Source organism: Drosophila albomicans, chromosome 2R (assembly GCF_009650485.2).
Source record: "Drosophila albomicans strain 15112-1751.03 chromosome 2R, ASM965048v2, whole genome shotgun sequence".
Lineage (NCBI taxonomy): Eukaryota > Metazoa > Arthropoda > Insecta > Diptera > Drosophilidae > Drosophila > Drosophila albomicans.
In genome coordinates this window covers 26,244,466-26,268,944 of record NC_047631.2, presented here as the reverse complement: position 1 = coordinate 26,268,944, position 24,479 = coordinate 26,244,466, and the positions used below count along the sequence as shown (strand labels likewise).

Sequence of the window (24,479 nt, the reverse complement as noted above, 5' to 3'; positions counted from 1 at the left end):
AATTCTGCCATTCACAGCAATTGGCCCAACAAAGCCAACTTGATGGAAATTTCTATAAACGTTTTTGTGTTTATATTGTATACTTTATTAGTTTTATATTTGCAACATTTTGTTAACAAATATACGGAATTCGTGCGTAGTTTATAAAGGATGAGTATGTTGGGACTGCAGTCCTACGGCAGCTCCTCCGAGGGCGATTCTGATGATGAACAACAACAAAACCAGAAACAGAAGGAGGAGGAGGAGCAAAAGGTTCCCGCCTTGCATTTGCAACCTGTGGACAAGACACACTCGCTGTCCACAGCGCTGGCAGTTTGCGCTGCCCCAGATGTAGTACCCATGGGTGCAGTAGCCGTCGCACGCACACTTGATCCCACACTCAAGGAAGTCACGTACAATCCACGCTATGAGGAAATGTTTGCGCCCGTCAAGGGACCCGACCATCCCAATCTAACGATGCAACAGCGGGCGCCGCGCAACACGCTGGCCGGCTACGTGGAGAAGGCACACATCAATGCATTTGAGTTTGAGAATCAGCGTCGCACTTTTCACACCTATGGCTATGCCTTGGATCCCACGGTAGATGAGGCGGCCGATGGTCAGTCCTATGTGGGTGACTTGCAGTCCGCCTACGACGACAATGGCAAAACTGTATTCGAGGCGCCCAAGGCCAAGAAAATGCGCAAGCAAGAAAAGAATGATAATCCCGAGGATGTGGAGGGTTTCCTCGGTCCCTGGGGACGCTTCGAAAACGAGGTAACTGTGGCTAAACCGAACGAACAGGAGCGCGCCGAGTTGGATGAGCTGCTGTCGAAGCGGCACAAACGCGGACGCATACCCGAAGACAAACCACTCGAAGAGAAGTCCACGCTGCACAGTGAGTATGATTTATACTCCAAAAAACTGGATGATATTAAAAATTCTTGTGTTTTTCAGTCAAGGATGCCTACGATTATCAGGGACGCTCCTATCTGCATGCACCACACGATCTTGGCGTGAATTTGCGCTCAAATGCGCCGCCACCCAAATGCTTTTTACCCAAGGCACATATTCACACCTGGACGGGTCACAACAAGGGCATCTCCTCAATACGCTGGTTCCCCAAAACCGCCCACTTGCTGCTCTCTGGCTCCATGGATTGCCGCGTCAAGCTGTGGGAAGTCTATGGCGATCGACGTTGTGTGCGAACTTTCTCTGGCCATCGACAGGCAATCAAGGATATTGCCTGGAACAACAAGGGATCACATTTTCTATCCGCATCATATGATCGCTACATAAAGCTGTGGGATGCAGAGACGGGCGATGTGGTGTCGCGTTTCACAACACGCAAAATGCCGTTCTGCGTCAAGTTCCATCCAGACAACAGCAAGCAGCATCTGTTTGTCGCCGGTACCTCCGACAAAAAGATCATTTGTGTAAGTATAATTTAGTATAAGTTCGAGGCAACTTTATTAATTACTTTCTTACTCTTCAGTGGGATACACGAAGTGGCGACATTGTGCAGGAGTACGACCGGCATTTGGGATCTGTTTCCACCATTACGTTTGTGGATGATAATCGTCGCTTCGTCACCACATCCGATGACAAATCGATGCGTATCTGGGAGTGGGATATTCCCGTCGATATGAAGTACATTGCGGATCCCACAATGCATTCTATGCCTGCTGTCACCTTGGCGCCCAATGGCAAATGGATGGCCTGCCAATCGTTGGACAACAAAATCGTCATATTCTCTGCGCTCAATCGCTTCAAAATGAACCGCAAGAAAACGTTCACGGGACACATGGTGTCGGGCTATGCTTGCCAGCTGGACTTCTCGCCCGATATGAGCTATTTGGTGTCGGGCGATGGCGATGGCAAATGCTACATTTGGGACTGGAAGACGACGAAAATGTACAAGAAGTGGCAGGCGCACGAGGGAGTTTGTATCAGCGCCTTGTGGCATCCACATGAAGCGAGCAAATTGGTCACCGCTGGCTGGGATGGTCAGATTAAATATTGGGATTAATATGCGCAGTTTATAGATTAATCACTTCTCATTGTAAGCAAACACAAATTGTATAAAAAACAAAATGCCAACTATAATTGACTAAATGGACAAAACACGACGTTCATGTTGTTTTTATTTTATTTAAAAATAGAATGCTACTAAGAAATTGTTTTAAATTAAATAATAACTTAATAACAATTTTAATTATACTACCTTTCGGACCAACATTTTAAATTAGAAACCGCAAATCTTAAAGTCTAAATTGAGTTGTTTACATTCGAAGCCCAACTGCTTTGTTTACATTTTGAATGGCACTGATAAGAGAGCGCATGCGCAGTGCGTGCCAAACTGTGCAAGAGACCCACCACCCTTTGGGGGGCGAAGTGCAAAACAGCAAAACATATGTGATGGCCAGCCAAAATCAATACTTTTCACCCAAGCAAGCAAACAGCGCAGAAATTGTTTAAATACGCCATAAAATCATTGCAATTCAATGTTTAAAGTCGCCATTGCAGCGCAGCTACAACTGTAAAGCAGTTACAGTTTGGGTACCACTGAAATAATGCACAATTTGTAAAGCGCAGCAAGAAAACAAAAGGAAACTCGAATCAAACAAATCAGAGACGCACTTCCAGTTGCAACTCCAGCCATGGCAAAACCGCCAAGCGACACCTCGGGGCTGGGCTATGCCTATCATCTGCCCTCGGGTGGATTATTGTTGCGCCTAAAGAATTCGTTGTCGCAATTTAGTGATTTGTTCAGCGAATTCAACAAATACATTTCACCCGCCTTCTTTCACGATCGCTGCGAGAGATCCGTTCACATGCGCATGTATTCCATGCACAAGCGTGAGTTTGTCATGGTCTTTCTCGGCTTCTTCACCTGCTTCGGCCTGGGCATCATCATCGGACTCACGGGTCCGCCCATCACAACCACAGACGCATTGACGGCCAAGCAGATATTGGCCAACACAACGTTGGCGCACAGCAAGACGGTGCTGGCCACCGGACCGTTTGCCATGAAGTCCCCATTGATGACCACTTACTCCCAACAACTGTGGCTGATTGCCAAGTTGGTAACGGATAACAATGATGGTGAGTAAAGAGAGATTAATATAAATCGGGAAATAAGAGTTAAGAATCTTATCAAAATTGCTCACAAAATTAGGGGTATATTTTACTTTCATTTTGTTGGAAGGTAGGAAAAAGGATTATAGGAAACTTATATATTTTTTTAAATTTATTAATTTCTATTTAACTTTTAACATAATAATAATTCATTTAAATTATAAAGAAGTATCATAAAATGTGTTTTTTGGAAGGAGAAAAATTATAAATATAAATAAGATTTTATTTCAAATTTATTATAATTTTTATCACACATTTTGCAGCTTAGCATTTAATAATAATAGATTTTATCATAAAAGTAAAAAACACTTGCCATTACTAGAACATTAATTTATACTTTATTAAAGCTATAAAATCGGAAACTTTATAAACATTACAATTTCTGCTATCAACATTCTAACGAAATCTTTTCTTTCTAGATGAACGATATGACAAGAGTTTCCAGATCAGCGTCTCCATCGATGGTATCAGCGAGCAGCACAAGCCACTGAGTGTCCTTGGAGCCAGCATGGCGCACAACAGGACGAGGCATTTGATCTGTGTGCGTAATGATTGTGAGGAATTTACGGTGATGCACTTGGGTTTCCTGGACTATGCCCACTACATCATCACGGTGCGTTTCCTAGGCTTGGAATCGTTCCATCAGAAATACAACATCAGATCCATTACGTTCTATGTGAGTAGACAACTTTGTTTCTTAATGAAATTCAAAGACTAATTCAATCTTTTGCAGTTCAAGACGTACAGTCCCGAGTTTACACAGATCGAGATCTGGTTTAGGTTCATCTTTCTGCTGTTCACCTTTATAGTGATTGTAAGTAGCTATTAAGCGACTGTTGAAGTGCTGTTATAGTACTGTTAAATGTAATTTTCTTGTAGAATTTACATTAACAGTTTGAATAGCATTGTTTTTCCGTCTTTCTGTCTGTCCGCGCTTATAAACACGGTTATCTCGGCGACTATAGAATCTAGAGTTGTGAAATTAAGTGACAACGCTTTTATATGTTCAATGATTACGTAGTATGATTTATATGATATTCCATTTTAGCAATTCCAAAATAAACTTCTTTTCTCTTTATAGTGCTGGTATGCTCACACTCTACGCAAATATCCCGTTTACGATTGGTCCATTGAGCAAAAGTGGATCTCTGTGCTGTTGCCTTTGCTGCTGCTCTACGATAGTGAGTACTTAAAGAAACCCCAATTTAAACTTAGCTAAGTTATATTTCCCTTTTACTTTCAGATCCTTTCTTTCCCTTGATCTTTCTAATGAACTCCTGGCTGCCCGGCATGCTTGATGCAGTGCTTCAAGCGACTTTCCTTTGCGCCCTGCTCATGTTCTGGCTGTGCATCTATCACGGTCTGCGACAGAATGAGCGGCGCTTCGTTAGCTTCTATTTGGTTAAGATCATTGTCGTGCTGCCCATTTGGCTGTGCGCCATTGTCCTGGCCACCTGGGAGAAGTGCAACGAGCTAAGAGATCCCACATACAGTCATTTTGTGGACACCAAGAACTACAATGTGAGTGAAGTTAAAGGAACAATATATTATATATATTTGCGATTAAGCTAATCTCCCTAACTTCAATCTTAATCTTCGACAGGGCCTCAAGATGTTCTTCTACATTGCCTGCTGCATGTATGTGCTCTATCTGGGTTTGTTGCTTCTGCGCGCCTACACGGAACTGCGTTCCATGCCTTACTTTGGTAAGTTGTAAATATAAATATTAAACTGTTTGTAGTTACATAAATATTTCCCTCTCTAGACGTCCGCTTAAAGTTTCTAACGCTGCTGATGCTCTTCGTGCTGTCCATTTCCATCACGGTGACCACTTGCCGCTTTGGCTTTGGCATTCTGGAGGACAACTTTGTGGCCACCTTGAATACCACCTATCGCAGTTCGGCGCAGTTCATGTGTTTCTATGGCCTATTGAATTTCTATCTGTACACCATGGCGTATGTGTATTCGCCCGATGGTCGCTTTGCCCAGGCCGAACTGGCGGTCACCAAGGATAATCCGGCCATTTCAATGATTGACGATTCCGACGAGGATGTTGTCTACGGCTCCGATGAGGAGTCACGCCGTCCACTCACCTCCGTTGGCGGTGGAGCTGGTAAAAACGATTACGACAGCGATTAACAACGATCCGTTGAAGCAGGAGCAGGAACTGGAGCCTATCATATTTTAAACTTTAATGTTCCATAGAGCGTCTGGCCTAAACAAGGCGCCACAAACAAACAAACAACAACACATACATTATTTGTACAAACAAATTGTATTCAAGCCAAGAGTTTTCGATTTCCACTTCGTTAACCAAAAACATTTTAAGTAAATTTAACATAATTATTTGTTGTAACCGAAAGGGTTTTGTGATTGATTTATTTGTAGCAAGGTTGGTAAAGTATGTTGATGTGGTTCTCTAATGGAAAGAGATTTCGCCAACTACGAAATAGCATTAGCCCTAAAAAGTATGCTATAGAAATTGAAAAGGCTCTTTGTGAGCAAACAGTTGAATATTTTTGCAAGTATTTTTAATCACAAAATATTGCTAGTTCTCCACATTTCATTATTTTCTGTGCGTGAATTACTTTTTACAACTAATTAGATTTTTGTTCTTTTATGATTTAACTAGCTGTCGTTTGCGATATTCCAATTGCCCCAAAAGGTTTGCCCAATTATCGCATGCGATATTTCTGCTGCCCCGAAAAGTATGCTACGAAAATTGAAACAGTTCTGGTAAGCGAAAAGTTTTAAGATTATTTTACTAAATTGGGTTTTTATTACATAATTAACACATTTCGCCAGTTAAATCATTTGAGGACAACAAGTGACTGCCTAATTGGCCTCGTTGATGCCAATCCTGGTCTTGGTCAACAAGCCGGTGTCTCCCGCATCAGCATTGTAGCCAGCGCGATACTTCATGCCAGGCGCCTACAAACAAATTGGTATAGGAAATTAAACTGAAAACTTAAATGCATATATTTTTCACTCACATTGAACCAAACATCGCGCCAAGCTTTGCCATCGTCGGCGCTACGCAGCAACTCGGGCACATCGAAGCGGGGCACGTTGAAGAAATTCATCAGCGAGGGCTTCTCGTGGCAGTACTTGATGCGTGCCATGCACCATTCGTCTTCCAGGGTGAAACGCCAGTCAAGCATCTTCTTGTTGTGCGGATCAGCCTCATGCTGTTGGAAATCCAAACGTTCAATATCCTCCACAACAACCTCGGCCTCACCACCCGAAGACCAGTCATAGATCAACAGCTCGGCATGGCTGGAGATATCCTTGAGATACTGCTGCTTATACAGGACGTCCAGATCACGCAAATAATCATCGGAGAATGCCTTCGACTTGACCTCGTGCTCCACGTTGCGTGCCTTGATCTGGCGCTGCACAACGCTCACTGGCAGATCCAAATAAATGACCAAATGCGGCTTCAGCAGCTCTCCAATGGTGTTCTGACGCAACTCGTTGTACACGGAGCGGGCACCACGTGAAATGTAACCCTGGCGGAACATGGCCTCCATGAAGACGAAATCGGAGTAGGGACTGCGCTCCAAGACGACACCCTGACCGGTCGACAGAATGTGCTGCAATGCATCGATGTACTGCGAATAGCGCAGCATGTACATGCGAATCTGGAAGAGAGCAGCGTGCTCATGGCCGGGATTCTTGCAGAAATCGCGAATATCATAGCTGCGACAGCTGGGTGGCAGCTCCGGATCCAATTTGCGCATATCGTAGCCATAAGAATTGATGTAGTACTGATCTAGATCAACAGCTGGATAGTAAAGCATGTCCAGCTCGGCGGCGAGCTCCTGAGCAAACTTTGTTTTGCCAGCCGCAATGGGACCCTCAACGCAAATGACTTTGGAGTTCTCATCGAAGCGTTTCGATGTCTTGTCGAACAGCGAGTTGATCAGACTGTATTTCTTCGTCTTGTATGGATATGGTGGCTCCTTGGGCACGCGGGGTCCGCCACGCATCGTTTTGCCGGAGATGTTGCACTTCTGCATGAACTGTGTGGCAGGTGCCACAGCAGTGGCGGTGGCGCCGCGACTGACAAGCCGCGCGAGGCCAACACGAAACACGGCAGTCATCCTGTAAGACGTAAAATAATTTATTAATTAATGTTGCAAACATTTCGATTGGCGTATTTTGATGGCTGCTGTTACATCACAGCAATGGATTATTTTGCTTCTGCATTTGGTGGATGCAGCAGCCCTTGCTTGTTGCATGAACGATTCAGTTGCCATTTAAAAGCCGCTTCTTGTTATAAGCTGATTTAAAACCTTTTGTTTTTGCCGACAAAACACAATATTTACTCACTTTTTACCGACAAATCTAAAAAATCTAGCCAACAATTATTTTGGTCTAGAGGTGGAGCAACATCGATAGCCCTATCGATACATCGATTAATACTCCTTAATCGAAATTTTAGGCGCAGTTTGAATTTTGCACAGCGATGATTAGTTGAAAACAAAATTTTTTCAACTGAGTGATTGTTAAGCGCAATTATTCACTAATTAATTATTTATTATTAAATAAATCGCCAGCTTTTGTTGTTTACATTATGTTTAGCCAAAGTTTTCCTTGCATTTATTGCCAGCATTCAATTTGCACCTTCGACAATACTGTTTACATTTGACAACACTTGTTTTTGTTTGCAATAGCGTGGCAACACTGCGCGTAACCTCGCTGCATTTTACTCACGTTTGTTCGCAACTGGACTCAAAAACACCATGAGCAGTAAAAACATCAATTAAAACATATTGCAGTTTCGTTATTGTGCATAACAACATTTTGGAACGCATTCATACTAAACAGAAAAGTGAGTGCAAGTTGATTAAATAGTGGCTATTCTGCAAAATTCTCCTTTACAAGGATTACGCAACTTAAGAATCTAGCTCGTGACACATTTTATGTAAACATTTCTAACTGTCATTTGCTTACAGAAATTGCAATTTAACCAAACATGGGCAACACAGCGATAACCAAAGTGCAGATGGAGGCTTCCAAGCGCACCGCCGGCGCTTCCCCGCCTCCCGAATGTCCCATGCATCAGAAGCATGGCGACAACATCTCTGCCTCGGCGGTGCCACCACATCCCAAGATGCACGCCTCTGGCGGCGGTGCATCCGAGTGTCCCGTCAAACATGACAATAGCGATGTGAATCCATTGAACATGATGCCGCCTGCAAATCAGCAACCGGCACCCGATCAACCCTTCCCACTGCCCACAGATCGCCAAACATCGACCATACCCAAAGTGACCGAGGACGGCACCGTGCAGTTCTGGCAGTATCCCAGTCAGCAAATGTTTTGGAACGCCATGTTGCGCAAGGGCTGGCGCTGGAAGAATGAAGATGTGTCACAGAAGGACATGGGAGACATCATACGCATTCACAATGCCAACAACGAGCAGGCCTGGCAAGAGGTACTTAAGTGGGAGGCGCTGCACGCCAAGGAATGCGGCAATCCGCGTCTCAAGAGTTTCGGCGGCAAGGCCAAAGACTTCAGTCCGCGTGCGCGCTTCCGCAGCTGGTTGGGGTAAGCATTAAATGCTCCAATATCTAAATTGGATAAGCCTAATCAAAAATATTTTCAGTTATGAGCTGCCTTTCGATCGCCACGATTGGATTGTCGATCGCTGCGGCAAAGATGTGCGCTATGTTATCGATTACTACGATGGCGGTCTCGTGGATAAAGACTATCGCTTTGCCTTGCTGGACGTGCGTCCTGCTATGGACTCGGTGGACAATGTTTGGGATCGTATGCGTGTTGCGTACATGCGTTGGCGCTATGAACTGTTGGGGAAGTTCAATAATAGTGCCGAGGACAACAAAGTGTCGTCGGCTGGTAGTGAATAAGAAATTATTTAAAATATTGTTACACACAAACTCTGGTCTAAATTAATCGAATGCAAAATGAACGTTATACACAGTTTAGGCTGCACTGCTGTCTAATGCATAAAGCTTTGGTGCCGTCTGTTAAAAAATACGAGTTTTATTTAACAGTGTTTTAAAATGTTTATTAAATCAAAGTGCAGAACTAAAGAGTAAAGGGCGGTCATACACTTAAAATAAGCGTTATACAGTTTTAATTGCACTGTCGGCATTGAGTCTGTTTGAAAAATAAAATCCATAAACATCCAAGTCCAACGAAATGTTAAAGATTGAACAAGATATATTAATTTTTAAAATTAACGATTAATTATAACAAAGGCACTTTTCTCTAAGAAAGCTGAATTTGATGTTTAAAAACAAACTACAACACTGTGCTGGAGAAATATTCCACTCAAAGGCTGTCAAACCCATTTCTTGTCCAGTGTTGTGCAGCGAGACTATTTATTATTTGCCGCTTACGTGACGTAACATCACGCCGTCATACGTGTTTTATTTTGTATCAATTGGAGCTAACAAAGTCGCTCCATCGAACAGTCATAAATGTTGGCCGCTAGAATGCGTTTCGTGCAATATTTGCGTAAAGGTGACCTCGCCAAACGTCTTGGCCTCTTGGCCGACGATCAAAAAAGTCTTGTTGAGCTTTCGGGTGTCGAGGGCGTGCCTTGTGACTTGAAAACGTTGATTGCACAAAGTCCGAATCTCGAGGAGCTGTCGAAAAAGGCTGAAAAACAACCGAAGCTGGCGATCAACGATGACGTCACATTGCTGCCTCCATTAACCGATCCTGGTAAAATCATCTGCATTGGCCTGAACTATCAGGATCATTGCGATGAGCAAAACAAACCGGCACCCAAGGAACCAATGTTCTTCAGCAAGTACAACAACACGCTGGTGGGCCCCAAAGATAATGTCATAGCGCATAAAGCATCTGACGTGAGTAAAGATAAACAACTAAGTGGAGAGGGTTCGACTTCGAAATACCCGCTTTCATTTTTAGGAAATACGAAGAAGTCTCTTCACAACATTTCAAACTTGTTAACAGCGCTTCAATATTAACGTTGTAAGCTAAACCTGTTCGATTAACAGTTAACTCGTTTGCTAAATATAGTTTGTGTCCCATTCTAAATTGTTTATGCGATCGTGAGCAAATTTGCAAAAAATATTTATTATTTTTGCGTGTGCCATGACTTGACACTCTAGCTCTAAAAATTTCTTGGGATTTCCGAAAAACTTCAATTGAGTGCAAACAAGGAAAATGCTGTCAAAGCAATGTGATAGCTCTATCTATTAAAGCACTAAGTTATCATACCCCACATACCGCACTATAAATAGCGGGTATAATTAGTAGATAACTGCTGATGAAATACTACATGACATACTTTATCTCGTTTAGAAAATCGACTGGGAAGTGGAGCTGGTGGTTGTCATTGGAAAGGTCGCCCGTCAAGTGGCGAAGGAAAAGGCCTTTGACTATGTCTTTGGCTACAGTGTTGCCCAAGACATTTCCGCGCGCGACTGGCAAAAGGAACGCAATGGCGGTCAGTTCTTGCTAGGCAAATCCATGGACACTTTCTGTCCCTTGGGCCCAGCTGTGGTGCACAAGAGTCTGGTGAAGGATGTGTACAATTTGCCTCTGAAAACATGGATCAATGGCGTGGAGAAGCAAAATGGCAACACGGGCAACATGATCTACAAGATTGACGATGTCATCAGCCGCCTCACTGAGTAAGTGAAACCACTGAGAGAATCACAAACTTGAAACTAATTTGGCAACTTTACTTGCTTGCAGATCCATTACTTTGTTGCCGGGTGACATCATCTTGACAGGCACACCAAAGGGTGTGGGCATGCATCGCAGTCCACCAGAGTATCTGAAGCCAGGCGATGTTATCAAGACTGAGATCGAAGGTCTGGGCACGTTAACCAACAACGTGGTTGCCCCTTAAAGAAATATTTGTTGTTGATTATTAATTGTAATTAAACGAATTGTTTTGCATTTTTATCCAAATTCTGGTTTACACTTTAAATGACTTGGACTTGGTGGCAAAGTACTCGTCGCGCTTGTGATAGGGAGCATATGGATCATCGATATAGTGCTTGGGACGCCGCCAATAACTGGTGACCATCTTGTCCAGCAGCCAACTCTGTGTCGCATTGGTGAAAACGTGTTGACGCAGTCGGCGACGCAACTCCATGGACTTCTTGAACATTTTCTTATGGCGGCCGGTGTGTGTGCGTATCCAGGCTCCCCAATCCAGACGCTTGAAGCGCTTGATTACTGCCTTGACCGACTTTCGCTTTCCCTTGATTAGCGAGAACTTTGTGACGCTACGAGTGGGCAAAGCGCTCAATGCTGGAGATGACAACGGCAAAAGCATAGGGGATCCTGCTGGCGTAAGACTGTTGGCGGGCATCAGATTATTATGATTCTGGGCAGGAAACGAAGCCTTGATTAACTGGCTGAAACATGCGCGTTGTGTTTGCTGCACTGCGAAAGCCGGCGGCGCACGGCAAACGCTGCGTAGCGCTGTGAAGTGTAAAACCATAAATTATGTTTTGATTTAGTTTTATTTATATTATTCTTACCACTAGAAACAAAGGTTCGCAGCATTTTATGTTCTTAATTCAACAAATTGTTGCCCAAACTTTTTTACACAATCGCGTAACAGTTTCCAGCCGGATCAGCTGTTTGGCATTAACACATGTTTGCCAATCACATTTGAAAATCGATAAGCATACATTTTTAAATCGATTTCGATTTACTTTGTATATGTTGTTTCACAGTCGTAAACCAGTTTGTGTAGCATTTTAAATTTTAAATTTATTAGCTTGTCTTAACATTATGTTCTTTTGTGCTACACAGTCGCCACAGACACACAGACTTTCCATTAGCGATTTGTCATTATCACATGCTTAGCTTTTGCCACTCACAGTGATAAATTTGAATAACGATAAACACAAATTTGTATTTACTTTCTAATTGTTGTTGCACAAACTTAGCTAACATTGACTTGACAAACTTTAATTTAAAAAAATTTTGTGTATATTTATATAGCACACTTTTATTTTAGAATCTCCCTCCCTTTCCTTCAACACCAAAAAATATAGATTGCACGAATGGCAGAGGCTGGATATAATCGATTGTCATTCACAGGGAAACGTGCACATCACGTCGTCGCCAGCAGCGGCACTAGCAGTCGGTATTTGTCGTTGGAGCGAAATTGGGCAGGAAAATTATTAACGCCGCCGGTTAGGGCCTGCAGCAGACACCATCAAGTGAAACTATCAAAATTCTTTGGCTATATCATCATGTATCGACTAGCAGTAATAGAACAATGCAAGTGTGCTGTGCAGGTAAGTTATACACTTATACAAAATGTGATTTTCGGCGACGTGCCATCGCTCTCTCCGTCTCTCTTCCCCTCTCATTGGCCCCACAAACAAAAACCAATTGCAAAAAATATACAAGCGAACTTGTTATGTCATCTATCAAAGCAAATGCAGTTATCAGGCCAAAATTGTCCAAAATTCCAGCTGGCAACCCAAAAAATGCAATTCGTTGTGCAATTGGAATTAAATGTTTCCATATTTCTAGCGTTCCCTGCCCCAAACAGGCAACAGACACTACAGCAACAAAAATGGAAGCAATGGCCACAGAAGTAACAGCGGCGGTCAACAGAGGCAAAATAGCAGCCTGCCTCCTCCACCGCATATGCGCGAAGCTGGCTTCGGCAAAGTGATGCTCCTTTTGACACCACTGGCCGCAGTCGGCGGCGTTATTACCTATGCCAAGTGAGTAATCCGTCTTCCTAATCTTCGTCTATTAATCCAATCTCTCTTCCAGATACGACAAGAACTTCCGCCAATTGGTTGAGAAGAATGTGCCTGGCGCTGAGACGATAATTAAAGTCAGCTTGCGAGAAGAGCCGCCGTTCCAGGACTTGACCAAAAGTGTCAACGAACAATACGATAAAGTGAAAACGACTTTCAACAGCGTCTCCGACTCGGTAAACTCAGTGACCACCAAAGTAACTGGACTATTTGGTGGCGGCAACAGCGCGCCTGAAGTGCAACCAACTGCCACGGTAAAGAAACCCGTCGAAACGGCCAAGCCCAAAGCAGCAACTCCAGCGCCAGCAGCAAAGAGTGAACCTGCTCCAGTGGCCAAGTCAGAGGCTGCTCCAGCAGCGGCGGCAGCGCCAAAGCCAGCAGCTCCTAAAGAGAGCCCACTGCCCCAGGAAGTTGTGGAGCTGGAGAAGGCGATTGAGCTGTCGGCGCAATTGGCAGTGAAGGAATACAATACGGCCATTGGTGTGCTTAAGAAGTGAGTAACAAGACTGTTGTGTAGGTATTCAAATGCTTATTAATCATGCTATTCGACAGGTTCAATGATGATGTGCGTAATGTGGTGGACAAGGCTGTGGAACATGGTGAAACTGCACTTTGGCGCACGCTGAAGAACCGTGCTGGTGCTCGCGACATGGCCGTGACGGTAGCTGAACGTGCAGCACGTGAAGCGCAGGAGAAGATTGGTAAGCCTTAGCAAGAATTTAATTATGCAACTGTAATTAATAAATGTTTCGTTTTACAGAGCGTTGTGAACTAGCTTTAAGCAAGATTGTCACAGCGCAAAACCAGGAGAAAGTGGAGCAGGTGCGCAGCAAGATCAAGAAGCTCGTCGATCACATTAGCCAGGTGAAGGATGAGCTCTACAAGCAGAAGGATACCGCAAGCGTCTCTGATAAATATTGGCGCAGTGTCGAACAAGCGCGCAGCTATTTCATCGATGAAATCGAATCCATTTTCCCCGGACTCAATCTGGATGATAAGAAATTGAATCTATCCAAGGAGGATTTGGATCTATTCATTCTGCATGCCTACTCGCATGTGGTGGCCTATCAAAAGGAGCTGCAGCGCCTGCAAACCGATGGTGAATTGCGTCTAAAGCGTGCCATTGACTCACTGAAGGGTGACAATAGCTCCAGTGCATTGCGTGCTCAGTTGGACTATCATTTGGAGGCGGAGAAGCGTAAGCTGGCTGTGGAGAATCAAAAGAAGATATTCCAAATCCATGCCGATGCCGATAAGCAACTGCGTTTGCAATTGAAGAAACAGGCTGAGGCGCACACGGATCACATTAAGGATATTGTGGCGCAGCGTGAAACGGATTTGACGCGCAGCTTCAAGCAGGAGCTGGAGGATCAGTTGGCTGCTGCAAAGGCCAACTACAAGCTGCAGCTGGCTGCCATGCTGGGCAAGCTTCGTGGCATGGACACTGCGTTGGCTGGTGAGTGAATTTTACACTTTTGCTTTTTTATTTATTTTCTGCAAAGCAACCTGAGAGTGCCGCTTATCTAATCGGCTCATTAACGATTGCTTTGAGGCTTCAATTGAAATTCTGTTTATTTATATTACAATAGTAGATTTAAGTTTACGAAACCTAACTCCATTTAATTATCATTCAAAATCAAAATGCAATTCTTATAACAATAATTTCGCACCCTGCATCTAATAATTGTGCTAGCTTTATTATAACATACATTATCAATACATTTCCATACGCTGCTTTAGAAATTGAGGATGAGTTCAAAGGTATTCCCCCATTTTAAATCATCTCTAATAGTTCATTTAACATTATTTTACTAACTCTTTCTTTGTTGTTTCGCAGAGCGTGCTGAGACGGAGCGTTCAGCTAACCAGGCACAAGCCTTGTGGGCTGCTTGCCAAGCTCTGTGGGCATCGGTGCGCACTGCCACACCTGGCGTGCACTACAAGGAGAAGCTGCGACCTCTGAAGAACGAGATCAATGCTATTGCCAAGGTCGCTGGTAAGTTGATTGCACTTGAATTGAAGTTATGTATGTCTAAGCTTTGTTTATTGCTTTGCAGAGGGTGACGAACTCGTGACTGCGGTCCTGAACAATATGCCCAAGGAGGCGCAGGAGCGTGGCGTCTTCCCCGAAGATGCGTTGCGTGAACGTTTCCTGAATGTGGAGCGCATTGCACGTCGCTTGGCGCTGGTGCCAGAGAATGGAGGCAGTCTGCCTATGTACTTCCTCTCGTTTCTGCAGTCACTTTTCATTGTGCGACCGGATAATCCCATTTCCAAAGACGAGCTTGACAACAAGCCTTTTGACTACAATAAATTGGACACATACGACATATTGAACAGGGCCAGGTAAGCTATTATTTCGAATCCGAAATGCTAATACTAATTTCTTTTCTTTTGCTTAGGTATCATGTGGATCGTGGAGACTTCTTGCAGGCGCTGAAATACCTTAACTTGTTGGAGGGCGCGTCACGAGAAGTGGCCAACGATTGGATGAAGGAGACTCGGCTTATGCTGGAGACACAACAGGCGGCCAATACGTTGATGGCTCATGCCGCCGCTAGCGGTTTGTTGTATTTGTAGATTATGTTTTCCATCGCGTCATCCCCTTTTAGTTTGCAAATAATTAATTTTGTTGTAATTTCACTCAATAATGCAAAAAGTCTAATCAAGCGACAAATTATTACTTTAAACAAAACACATTTGATTGTTTTAGATGCAATTATATAAATTTTAAATATAGAAAAGCGAGAGCGCACCCTCCTGAGGGCCAATGAAAAATGCCAGCTTGGTTTCTTAGTGCTTAAGCATACGGATTAACAACTTTATTACGCATTTTACCTAATTTCTGTATTTCACTCTCGACAAGATCACCCGGTTTAAGAAAGCACGATGGTGAGCGATGAGCGCCGACTCCAGCGGGCGTTCCAGTTAAAATAATGTCACCAGGACAGAGAGTCATGAATCTGTAATGCAATGTATACTATAATATATAGTAAAGTGATAACTCTAGACACTTACTGTGACAGTCGATGTATAATATTGTCGATCTTGAAGATCATATTACGTGTGTTGCCGCACTGGCGTTGCTCGCCATTGACCAGTGTCTTAATCCACAAATTATTCACATCGGGTACATGACATTTGTGCACAATAACCGAACCCAACGGACAAAACGAATCCAGCGATTTACTCAACAACGTTTGACCACCCATCAGGACATTCCAATCCCGGGCGGTGATATCCTGTGCAATCGTATAACCAAAAACACAACCCATAGCCGAGAGACGCGGCACATTGCGACACTTGCTACCAATGACAACGGCCAATTGGCAGCCGTAATCAATCCGCTACAACAAAAGCTGATAACTAGTACTTATCTATGGGTTTTTGTCAATTACTTGCCTTGGCTATGTGATGAGCACGTATGTTATCCAATGCTCCAGTTACTGCAGTGTTGAATTTCACAAAAAATTCCGGATATTTGGGAATATTAACTTTCTGTTCATTGCAACTGTCGTAGTAGTTGGATGTAACGCCAATTATTTTGCCTGGCGCTTCAAGTGGCGGCAATAGTCGCAGATCGTCCATCACATCGTTCACTTCCATAAACTGGGAGCTATCGAGCAGGCTGTCCATGCAGTAACGTTGCTGGATGAACTGCATCATCTCTGGTGAGGCACAAGTCATGGTCGACAACTCGATCATTTTGGAACCATTCTCAGAAACCATGCCCAAATGTTTGGCGGTATCGCCGGCTCGTATGTACTGCATGAAACGGCATTTTGGCTTGCTGTATTCGTTGTGGCTGGAGGGCTTAACAGATTCCAATGGTTTGCCTTTGAGTGGATTAAAGCGATACTTCTCGAATTGTGCTGACTTGACGTGTAAGTGTGCGAAACCAAAATGATTACGCAACAAGGATACTGCTGCTCTCATTGCCAAACGTCATCTAATTGTTTTATTACGAATAGTGTTTAAATATTGGAGATAGCGTAATCTTTGCCAGCTAAAATGCACCGGTTTATGTAAAATTTCTTATTTTTTGATTTCACTTAAAATTTAGACCTACAAATTTGAAAATTAAATCTGAGTATCTGCCATTGTTCGCAACAATAACAGCACAAAAAGATCCTGGATAGCTACGATCGGTTATTATCAAGAAAGAATCAAGCGATTCTCATGTTTTAAATTGACCGCTAAATTTCGATAGGTCTACAGTTTTCATGTTTGTATCGATATTTATTTAAAAATTCGATTGATTGAATATCAATAATATAATTTTTAACTTATATTCGTGTTTTCACGTATTAGCTCATAATTGTTTAATATATTCAAAAAATTTAAAATTTCAAAATTTTATAGTGAAATAGAGTTGTCAAAAAAATTGTTATCGATTGCTTGTTATTGGCGATTACTTAAGAACAACCCTAGTCAGCTGTTACTGTTGGTTTTCGATTGAAATTTTGCACAGCAAAATTAAATTTTTAAACATTTAGACAGTAGGTCAATTGATATTTTGTGCAATCCACACACAATTGTCTTACGTACAATCAACAACATGTCGATGCTGGCTAGACAACTGGGAAGGACCGTAGTGCAGGTATGTCGACGACGACTCCGGGAATATTTATTGCGCACAGTGCTTACATAAACACTTTTGTCAAGAGCATTGCGAGCACAGCAACGGCGACGTCGTTCTCGCGGCACAGATGCGAATTTTTTTTTGAGGTTATCATCCTCTCAAGATTATAGCAGATTTATTAATTAATACTTCTCACATGACTATTTAGGCGGCGGCGGTGCGCAGACTGCATGTTTCGGCGGCAGTCGCTGGTCAGGTGTGTATTTAATTTTGTGGCATGCGAATCATGTGTTATGTTAATAAGTGGGTTACTTCTCTGCTTGCAGGATAGCGCCTACAGTGCCAATAGAACCACCTGCACTCTGATACCCGGTGATGGTGTTGGTCCCGAGCTGGTTTATTCATTGCAGGAGGTCTTCAAGGTGAGTTCAAAACATACATAACACTTTCAGAATCTAAAGGATTTTCTTTGACTTTTCTGACTGATAGGCAGCAAATGTGCCCGTGGACTTTGAATCGTACTTCCTGTCGGAAATCAATCCTGTGCTGAGCGCCAAGCTTGAGGATGTGGTGTCCTCCATTCAAAAGAACAAAGTTTGCATTAAAGTAAGTTACAGTTAATTCAAATATGTATTGCGTTTATTTCACATGTTTTTTTTTTATCCTTAGGGTATTTTGGCCACACCCGATTATAGCAACGAGGGTGAACTGCAAACGCTCAACATGAAACTGCGCACGGAACTGGATTTGTATGCCAACGTGGTCCATGTGCGTTCATTGCCCGGCGTGAAGACGCGTCACGACAACATCGATACGGTCATCATTCGTGAACAAACCGAGGGTGAATATTCCGCACTCGAGCACGAATCGGTGCCCGGTATTGTCGAGTGTCTGAAGATTGTCACTGCCAAGAAATCGATGCGTATTGCCAAGTTCGCCTTCGACTACGCCACCAAAAACAATCGCAAGAAGGTGACGGCTGTGCACAAGGCCAACATCATGAAGCTGGGCGATGGTCTGTTCCTGAAGTCATGCGAGGAGGTCTCCAAACTGTACCCCCGCATTGAGTTCGATAAAATGATTGTGGACAACACGACCATGCAAATGGTGTCGAATCCCAATCAATTCGATGTGATGGTCACCCCCAATCTGTATGGTGCCATTGTTGATAATTTGGCATCTGGTTTGGTCGGCGGCGCTGGCGTCGTTGCTGGTGCTTCATACTCTGCGGAGGCTGTGGTATTCGAGCCGGTAATGTAATGATTTATCTTCATTGAATTCCATACTAATTGTAATGTTTTTACGCAGGGTGCACGTCACACCTTCGCCCAGGCTGTGGGCAAGAATCTTGCCAACCCAACGGCAATGCTGATGTGCGGCACAAAGATGTTGCGTCACATCAACTTGCCCACATACAGCGAGGTCATCCAAAATGCTATCAACCAAGTGCTCAAGGACGGTAAAGTGCGCACCAAGGATTTGGGCGGTCAATCGACCACGGCGGACTTCACACGCGCTGTCATTGCCAATCTGCACTAAGACAGTTGTAACCACAACTCAATAGCTGACTCAATACCGAAAGTTTGATGCCAATCCCCCAATTATTTGCCTAAAAATTGAAGAATATGTTTCAAATTTTTAGTTCACTTTCATTCAGTATGTTTGTCTCTCCCATTATTGCATAATTTGAGTATTATATCTGGCGAATATTTAAGTTTAGACCAATTGCCTCGCCCCCCTCCCAAAAACGAAATCCCCAAATTTCCTCCCTCCAAAAACTATTCATAGTTTAACAAATTGGCAGTAAAGTTTATTATTATTTTTTGTGATTATTAATATGTATATGTATTATAATTTTGTGCAAAACTCAAATTGTACTCGAATTTTGCCGTCAACATATAATCGTTTATGACAAACCAAAATCTAAACATAATGCAAAATCAACTACTTAATTTACAACTCAAAAATTATAACGAGAAAACCACGTATGTCAACCACAAATGGTGAGAAAAAAAACTACATAAATAAATCAAATGTTATCAGCCATTCATGACAAGTGACCTGGCTAAATGAAAATAATATAAACCATGTATGAAGTTTCAATTTTATCATATAGTAGAACCAAATGATGTTACAAAACAGTCCATAATTTATTTGCAATAACCAAAATATAAATACAGAAAAATTTAATACAATTTGAAATAGTCCCACAAGCTACGCAGATCCCTTGGGCTTGGCCAATTCTATAAGACGCGGCGAAGCCTTCGCCTTGAGAGCAGCTGGCGAGATGGCAAAAGGATTCTCACGGATGTGCGTGTTCTCGAACTCCTTTGGCTCAGCCAGCTCCTTAATGCGTGACGATGGCTTATACTTGAGTGCATTCGGCGATATAGAGAATGGATCTTCCTTGAGATCACCAGCCAAAGTTGCCTCGTTCTTAGCTAATGGCGTTGCCATCTCCTTAATGCGTGCACTCGCTTTAAGAGTGGAAGTTATGGATCAGTTATAACATATTGGTAAGAAATGTTACTTACGTTTGTATTTCAGGGCTGTGGGCGACACCTTCTCCGGTTCATCGTTGGTGTGGACATCCGGACGACTCACTGGCTCAGCCATGGTCTTGATGCGATCTGTTGCCTTGTAGGCCTTCATGCCGGGTGTTAATTCCCATGATGGCTTCTCGACCAACTCGAATACCTTAGGACGAGCCAATTTCTTCAGGCGCCGCATACTGTATTCGCCTTTACGTTCCTGTAAAAAAGGCAAGCAGATTTATTCAGACGATTCATTACCAATAAAAGGCTTTGGATAACTTACGGGCGTTTGAGGGCTCCAGCTGGGGGGCTCCAGGGGAACTTTGGCCTTTGACAGCTTCTCAATGTACGCTGCTTGACGTTTCTTTTCCTTTGGCGTTGACTTCTTCTTCTTTTGTCTGTTTAAGGATATACTTAAAAGTGAAATCGAAAATAATTTGTAAAAGCTTCCTTACGGCTTTTTCAGTGGCTGCATGTTGCCCAAGCGACTGTAGAGCGACAAGTAACTGGATCGCAGCCATCGGTTCAAAATGCTCTCACCGATCTTATCCCCGATTTTAATCGCATGTTCGCGACGATAGAGCAAACGCCTGACGGTTGGGAGTGCAAGCTGTTCGGTTCTTGTATTGCTTGGCAAATCAGCTGGAATGATTTCAATGGTCTTCTTGAAAGGACACGCACACTTGGGGACAAAACGACATTTGGGATGCATTGGCATCGCCAATTCCATGATTCGCTTGCTCTTCACAAAGGTTTTCTCATGTCGCTTGTACAGCTTATTCAGATCCCGCGAGATGTCTCTCATAAAACATTGTGCATCATACGGAATACGATTGCGGACAACACAACAATCAGGACGAATGCTGTCGGCCAACTTCAGGCAGGTCGTAAGCTGTGGACTTAGATCGCATTTCAATCGTCTCATCATCTTTTACTATACTTAAAAACTTTTTTTTTTTAATTTCACTTAACAAAAAATTTTAATGCCAACTGCGTAGGAACGCAAATTGTTTTTAAAACAATTATATATGAAAGGCCTACTAACATATATAGCATACAAATTCATTTTATATACGATAAATTTAAATTATCAAAATAATATGTAATTTAGATTCAATAATATATATTAATAGTTTTATAAAGTTAATATAAATGAGAAGAAAATACAAATAAAAACATTTAAAGACTATAAAGAACTATAAAGCAATAACAGCAAAAAGATAGCATTTTTGCATTTTAAGTACAAGGATAAACAGTACCCTTGAAAAGGTAAGTATGGTAAGTATGATCACAAAGCTTTAGCTATTAAAATATTAAGAGCAAATCGTTAGCAGCTGAAACAAGCCAAAAACACGAAACAAAGCAAAAAAACAAAGCTTCGAAAAAAATATATTGCATACTTTTAGGGGCTTACCGAAGCCCATCAAAAAATGTGAAAACCACAAAATGCAGGATATTTCGAAAACCCAAAGGACGATCGAAATGTCCTTTGGTCAGTCGATAGTCCTTGTTAATACAAGTTAATTGGCATATGAGCTGTTATAATCGAAAAGGAAATGCCGGAGTTATAGCTTTTTTTCTTTAAACAAAAAAGTCCTTATAACTTGGCCTCAACAAGGACTTTCGTCCTTTTAATTTTTGAATTATCATTTATTTAAAAACATCTATCTCCAGGCCAAAGGACATCCTGATAGTCCTTCAAATGGCTGAGATATCCATAAATTTTCGATTTTTCGTGAATTTTTCCATGCCTCCCCCTTGAAAAAATTTCGAATATTTTCAAAAATTTTTTTGTGCAATTCTTGAAACTTTTTAATGCAATCCGTTAGACTTTTTTATCGTGAGTTCAAAAATATACTCTGTTCTGAAATCCTTAAAGAAATGACTGAGAAAGGGCTTCCGCCAAGTCATTTTGTAACGTAAAGAAAATTTTAGCATTCCCTGAAAAACCAAGAAATAAATAAAAATAAAGTAAGTTTGGCTTTATATTTTATTAAATTTTTATTGACAGTATTTATCAAAATACTGATAGCTCCATGTTCACATCATTACAAGTTAATAGTTGTTGTTTTTTGTCATTTTGTAAGTACGTTTTTTAGTTGATTTGTTGCCATTATAAGTACATACCTTCTATTTGTTCACATACATATACACAAATCTAATGTTTTACTGCGTTTGCATTTTCATTTTCTTTTAGTTTTTGGTTTATTCGTTTTTTTTACAATGATTTTGACATGTCATTTTGCTGTTCTTGTTGTTATTGTAACCTAAACGCTTGTTGTTTAAACAATAGCATTTCAATTGGAAATCAGCACACGTTGTTGTTGTTCTAGTTGTTGTTATTGTTGGCATTCATTTTGTTGTGGAAACAGAAGAACGATCTTATTTTTATTTTGTTTTTTATTGAAATCAATATCCATGATCCACGATATCCATGATTTAATTTTAGCATACATACACAAATATATAAGTAAGTACTATAAATTTGAATTTATCATTTACTAAGTTGACATAAATTTTGCTAATTTAATTTGTTAATCGTTTAATTTTTCCATTCCTTTTTTTTTTTTTGTTAAGTGTTATAGAAAACCCACCTATCAATCCATTATATTTTGATATTTCATTTATTTATTTACACCAAAATTACACCAAAATAATAATCATAATTTTCTATTGAACAAAAATATAATTTTTGTCCTTTTTTCTTTGACTTTTACACAATTTCAGCCAAATATGTAATATCCGAAATATCCTTAATGAAATGATTTAATTTGTTTTTTGTTTACTGCATATCGTATACAAATTTCTTATTCATAGTTAAATCTTCAATATCCGGGAATTTCAACTCCATTTTTATGTCTCATTTTTTACGTTTTAATATAAGTTTTAATTTTACCAAAGGGGTTTTTATGTACATGTTTGTGTAAGTACATAGAATTTTTATATACTCATTGCAGATTTTGGTATATTCCAAAATGTTTCCCTAGACGTTCCCTAGATTTATATCGTTTGGTTTTTCTTTTTGTTAGTTTCTAAATTATTTCCATTTATGCATTGATTCATTTCAGAATTTTCGCCTTTTCATTTTTGATATTTTTTTGTTTTAGGTCTTGTCGAATGTGATTCATCAGTTGTCAAATAAATTTTCTTCTTTGGTCCCTGAAGCTGTTGAGTTTAGATTAACGATAGCTTTATTCATATGTGATAGTTTTTTGCCCTTTCCTCACCTAACCAGGTCTAGAACATTTGCCAGTACATTTAGTTTCTTATTTCCAAAGTGTTCAAGTGGGTTTAACTTATAGAAAATCATAGGAAAACTAAAATCGTAAAATCAAAACTGTTTTTTCTACGTGTTTCATTTTAAATGCTTCGCCAATTTGCCAATTTGCATATCTCTGTTCTGTTATTGTTCAATGTGAAAATGGAGCAAATATTGACGATGTTGGGACACATCACAATCAATCCCATCACAATCAACATTTACTTTGGGCTATTGATTGATTTATAATAACTGTCCAAGTCATAGATTACTATGACTTATTAATTGTAAGTACAAGTATGTAAATTGTTAATATTTCTTGTTGTATTATCATTTATAATCATATTGCTGCTGCTGATCCGCATGCGTGAGTGGAAATATGGAATGTTGTTTAAATAAAAGCCTCTTTGTGTGTAATAAATGAAAGTAAAGCTAAGGAAATGAAAACTTCAATTGTTGAACTAAAATATTTGTTTTTATTAATAAACATTTTCAGCGTAAATATATGATATATATGTATATATAGAGATGTATATATCGTTCTTTTTTTTGCGTTTAAAACATAATAAGTAAATAATAAAAATAACGAAAATCATTAACTTAAGCATTATTTTATAAGTGTATATATAACAATTATGCACGCTGAACAAATTTGTTTTAAATTTATTTAAATGATTACAAGTAACTTAACTCAAACCTAATTTTCTGTTGCATTTTAAATGTTTTTATTTGAATTTCTTAAGAAAAATGTTCTTTTGTTTTGAAAATTTGTTAATTGTTTACTTTTTTGTAGTAAAAAAAATATACATAGATACATATTACATTTTCGCTGTAAAGAACTAAACATAATTTGCATAAATTATTTCTATGGAATTTCGTAGTGAAATTATTTTTTATCCTTTTTTTCGCATGCTTGTCAGCTGTTTTGCTTAAGTTTTTATCTTTGCTATTTTGTTGTTGTTGTTGTCCTGTTTTTTTTGTTTTGTTAATGCTATATTTGTTGTTGTTGTTGTTGTTGGTACTTATGGGCTATTGCTAATCATAATGTGGTTTTTCTTTTTATTCATTCATTATATTTAGTTTAGCTTATTGGCTGTGAAACAATTTCCATCTTGTTTTTTTTTCTTTTGTTCTACACAAAAAAAGTAATTAAATGATTATTTTGCTTTTAAAGTGATAAATGCAAAAATAAATGAAATTTTTGCTCAAGTTGCTATGTACTTGTGGTTGTTGTTGTTGTTGTTGTT

General features: G+C 40.9%; 10 protein-coding genes across 10 annotated transcripts; 6 read left to right on the top strand and 4 right to left on the bottom strand.

Annotated features, from left to right (window-relative positions):
* Positions 1 to 2,121, top strand: LOC117575535 (pre-mRNA-processing factor 17). The gene is made up of 3 exons (XM_034259784.2): positions 1 to 877; positions 937 to 1,415; positions 1,475 to 2,121. The coding sequence occupies exons 1-3, from the start codon at positions 151 to 153 to the stop codon at positions 2,006 to 2,008; spliced, it is 1,740 nt and encodes a 579-aa protein (XP_034115675.1). The 5' UTR covers positions 1 to 150; the 3' UTR covers positions 2,009 to 2,121.
* Positions 2,122 to 2,430: 309 nt separating this feature from the next.
* LOC117575689 (transmembrane protein 181) lies at positions 2,431 to 5,347 on the top strand. The gene is made up of 7 exons (XM_034260000.2): positions 2,431 to 3,084; positions 3,537 to 3,793; positions 3,851 to 3,931; positions 4,199 to 4,298; positions 4,361 to 4,638; positions 4,721 to 4,823; positions 4,883 to 5,347. Exons 1-7 carry the CDS (start codon positions 2,640 to 2,642, stop codon positions 5,254 to 5,256), a joined length of 1,638 nt encoding a protein of 545 aa, XP_034115891.1. The 5' UTR covers positions 2,431 to 2,639; the 3' UTR covers positions 5,257 to 5,347.
* Positions 5,348 to 5,854: 507 nt separating this feature from the next.
* LOC117575690 (NADH dehydrogenase [ubiquinone] 1 alpha subcomplex subunit 10, mitochondrial) lies at positions 5,855 to 7,556 on the bottom strand. The gene is made up of 3 exons (XM_034260002.2): positions 7,450 to 7,556; positions 6,111 to 7,221; positions 5,855 to 6,048 (listed from the first exon to the last, which is right to left on the bottom strand). The coding sequence occupies exons 2-3, from the start codon at positions 7,218 to 7,220 to the stop codon at positions 5,953 to 5,955; spliced, it is 1,206 nt and encodes a 401-aa protein (XP_034115893.1). The 5' UTR covers position 7,221; positions 7,450 to 7,556; the 3' UTR covers positions 5,855 to 5,952.
* A 206-nt stretch (positions 7,557 to 7,762) lies between these two features.
* Positions 7,763 to 9,120, top strand: LOC117575694 (holocytochrome c-type synthase). Its single transcript, XM_034260006.2, has 3 exons — positions 7,763 to 7,951; positions 8,076 to 8,670; positions 8,729 to 9,120. The coding sequence occupies exons 2-3, from the start codon at positions 8,096 to 8,098 to the stop codon at positions 8,988 to 8,990; spliced, it is 837 nt and encodes a 278-aa protein (XP_034115897.1). The 5' UTR covers positions 7,763 to 7,951; positions 8,076 to 8,095; the 3' UTR covers positions 8,991 to 9,120.
* Positions 9,121 to 9,507: 387 nt separating this feature from the next.
* LOC117575693 (fumarylacetoacetate hydrolase domain-containing protein 2) lies at positions 9,508 to 11,034 on the top strand. The gene is made up of 3 exons (XM_034260005.2): positions 9,508 to 9,959; positions 10,420 to 10,751; positions 10,816 to 11,034. Exons 1-3 carry the CDS (start codon positions 9,567 to 9,569, stop codon positions 10,970 to 10,972), a joined length of 882 nt encoding a protein of 293 aa, XP_034115896.1. The 5' UTR covers positions 9,508 to 9,566; the 3' UTR covers positions 10,973 to 11,034.
* LOC117575695 (39S ribosomal protein L35, mitochondrial) lies at positions 10,980 to 11,757 on the bottom strand. Its single transcript, XM_034260007.2, has 2 exons — positions 11,613 to 11,757; positions 10,980 to 11,553 (listed from the first exon to the last, which is right to left on the bottom strand). The coding sequence occupies exons 1-2, from the start codon at positions 11,635 to 11,637 to the stop codon at positions 11,042 to 11,044; spliced, it is 537 nt and encodes a 178-aa protein (XP_034115898.1). The 5' UTR covers positions 11,638 to 11,757; the 3' UTR covers positions 10,980 to 11,041.
* A 300-nt stretch (positions 11,758 to 12,057) lies between these two features.
* Positions 12,058 to 15,552, top strand: LOC117575688 (MICOS complex subunit Mic60). Its single transcript, XM_034259999.2, has 8 exons — positions 12,058 to 12,380; positions 12,622 to 12,818; positions 12,871 to 13,350; positions 13,410 to 13,558; positions 13,618 to 14,313; positions 14,695 to 14,853; positions 14,915 to 15,203; positions 15,260 to 15,552. The coding sequence occupies exons 1-8, from the start codon at positions 12,144 to 12,146 to the stop codon at positions 15,435 to 15,437; spliced, it is 2,385 nt and encodes a 794-aa protein (XP_034115890.1). The 5' UTR covers positions 12,058 to 12,143; the 3' UTR covers positions 15,438 to 15,552.
* A 90-nt stretch (positions 15,553 to 15,642) lies between these two features.
* Positions 15,643 to 16,967, bottom strand: LOC117574394 (fumarylacetoacetate hydrolase domain-containing protein 2). The gene is made up of 3 exons (XM_034258233.2): positions 16,260 to 16,967; positions 15,876 to 16,204; positions 15,643 to 15,820 (listed from the first exon to the last, which is right to left on the bottom strand). Exons 1-3 carry the CDS (start codon positions 16,791 to 16,793, stop codon positions 15,658 to 15,660), a joined length of 1,026 nt encoding a protein of 341 aa, XP_034114124.1. The 5' UTR covers positions 16,794 to 16,967; the 3' UTR covers positions 15,643 to 15,657.
* Positions 16,968 to 17,277: 310 nt separating this feature from the next.
* Positions 17,278 to 19,524, top strand: LOC117575691 (isocitrate dehydrogenase [NAD] subunit beta, mitochondrial). The gene is made up of 6 exons (XM_034260003.2): positions 17,278 to 17,457; positions 17,648 to 17,695; positions 17,766 to 17,861; positions 17,929 to 18,045; positions 18,109 to 18,690; positions 18,748 to 19,524. Exons 1-6 carry the CDS (start codon positions 17,416 to 17,418, stop codon positions 18,976 to 18,978), a joined length of 1,116 nt encoding a protein of 371 aa, XP_034115894.1. The 5' UTR covers positions 17,278 to 17,415; the 3' UTR covers positions 18,979 to 19,524.
* A 44-nt stretch (positions 19,525 to 19,568) lies between these two features.
* On the bottom strand, positions 19,569 to 20,988 carry LOC117575692 (uncharacterized). Its single transcript, XM_034260004.2, has 4 exons — positions 20,429 to 20,988; positions 20,257 to 20,371; positions 19,974 to 20,190; positions 19,569 to 19,916 (listed from the first exon to the last, which is right to left on the bottom strand). Exons 1-4 carry the CDS (start codon positions 20,899 to 20,901, stop codon positions 19,654 to 19,656), a joined length of 1,068 nt encoding a protein of 355 aa, XP_034115895.1. The 5' UTR covers positions 20,902 to 20,988; the 3' UTR covers positions 19,569 to 19,653.
* Positions 20,989 to 24,479: the final 3,491 nt, after the last annotated feature.

Coding starts and splice junctions, on each gene's coding strand:
- LOC117575535 (XM_034259784.2), top strand. CDS start 151: ATGAGTATGTTGGGACTGCAGTCCTACGGCAGCTCCTCCGAGGGCGAT. Junction 878..936: donor AGAGAAGTCCACGCTGCACA/GTGAGTATGATT, acceptor TGTGTTTTTCAG/TCAAGGATGCCTACGATTAT. Junction 1,416..1,474: donor CCGACAAAAAGATCATTTGT/GTAAGTATAATT, acceptor CTTACTCTTCAG/TGGGATACACGAAGTGGCGA.
- LOC117575689 (XM_034260000.2), top strand. CDS start 2,640: ATGGCAAAACCGCCAAGCGACACCTCGGGGCTGGGCTATGCCTATCAT. Junction 3,932..4,198: donor TGTTCACCTTTATAGTGATT/GTAAGTAGCTAT, acceptor TTCTCTTTATAG/TGCTGGTATGCTCACACTCT. Junction 4,824..4,882: donor GCGTTCCATGCCTTACTTTG/GTAAGTTGTAAA, acceptor TTCCCTCTCTAG/ACGTCCGCTTAAAGTTTCTA.
- LOC117575688 (XM_034259999.2), top strand. CDS start 12,144: ATGGCAGAGGCTGGATATAATCGATTGTCATTCACAGGGAAACGTGCA. Junction 12,819..12,870: donor GGCGTTATTACCTATGCCAA/GTGAGTAATCCG, acceptor TCTCTCTTCCAG/ATACGACAAGAACTTCCGCC. Junction 13,559..13,617: donor TGAAGCGCAGGAGAAGATTG/GTAAGCCTTAGC, acceptor TTCGTTTTACAG/AGCGTTGTGAACTAGCTTTA.
- LOC117575690 (XM_034260002.2), bottom strand. CDS start 7,220: ATGACTGCCGTGTTTCGTGTTGGCCTCGCGCGGCTTGTCAGTCGCGGC. Junction 6,049..6,110: donor GGCGCGATGTTTGGTTCAAT/GTGAGTGAAAAA, acceptor ATTTGTTTGTAG/GCGCCTGGCATGAAGTATCG.
- LOC117575691 (XM_034260003.2), top strand. CDS start 17,416: ATGTCGATGCTGGCTAGACAACTGGGAAGGACCGTAGTGCAG. Junction 17,458..17,647: donor TGGGAAGGACCGTAGTGCAG/GTATGTCGACGA, acceptor ATGACTATTTAG/GCGGCGGCGGTGCGCAGACT. Junction 17,862..17,928: donor CATTGCAGGAGGTCTTCAAG/GTGAGTTCAAAA, acceptor TCTGACTGATAG/GCAGCAAATGTGCCCGTGGA.
- LOC117575694 (XM_034260006.2), top strand. CDS start 8,096: ATGGGCAACACAGCGATAACCAAAGTGCAGATGGAGGCTTCCAAGCGC. Junction 8,671..8,728: donor CGCTTCCGCAGCTGGTTGGG/GTAAGCATTAAA, acceptor AAATATTTTCAG/TTATGAGCTGCCTTTCGATC.
- LOC117575693 (XM_034260005.2), top strand. CDS start 9,567: ATGTTGGCCGCTAGAATGCGTTTCGTGCAATATTTGCGTAAAGGTGAC. Junction 9,960..10,419: donor TAGCGCATAAAGCATCTGAC/GTGAGTAAAGAT, acceptor TATCTCGTTTAG/AAAATCGACTGGGAAGTGGA. Junction 10,752..10,815: donor GTCATCAGCCGCCTCACTGA/GTAAGTGAAACC, acceptor ACTTGCTTGCAG/ATCCATTACTTTGTTGCCGG.
- LOC117574394 (XM_034258233.2), bottom strand. CDS start 16,793: ATGAGAGCAGCAGTATCCTTGTTGCGTAATCATTTTGGTTTCGCACAC. Junction 16,205..16,259: donor GTGCTCATCACATAGCCAAG/GCAAGTAATTGA, acceptor CTTTTGTTGTAG/CGGATTGATTACGGCTGCCA. Junction 15,821..15,875: donor ATTATACATCGACTGTCACA/GTAAGTGTCTAG, acceptor ATTGCATTACAG/ATTCATGACTCTCTGTCCTG.
- LOC117575692 (XM_034260004.2), bottom strand. CDS start 20,901: ATGATGAGACGATTGAAATGCGATCTAAGTCCACAGCTTACGACCTGC. Junction 20,191..20,256: donor GCTGGAGCCCTCAAACGCCC/GTAAGTTATCCA, acceptor CCTTTTTTACAG/GAACGTAAAGGCGAATACAG. Junction 19,917..19,973: donor CACAGCCCTGAAATACAAAC/GTAAGTAACATT, acceptor CCACTCTTAAAG/CGAGTGCACGCATTAAGGAG.
- LOC117575695 (XM_034260007.2), bottom strand. CDS start 11,637: ATGCTGCGAACCTTTGTTTCTAGTG. Junction 11,554..11,612: donor GCGAACCTTTGTTTCTAGTG/GTAAGAATAATA, acceptor TACACTTCACAG/CGCTACGCAGCGTTTGCCGT.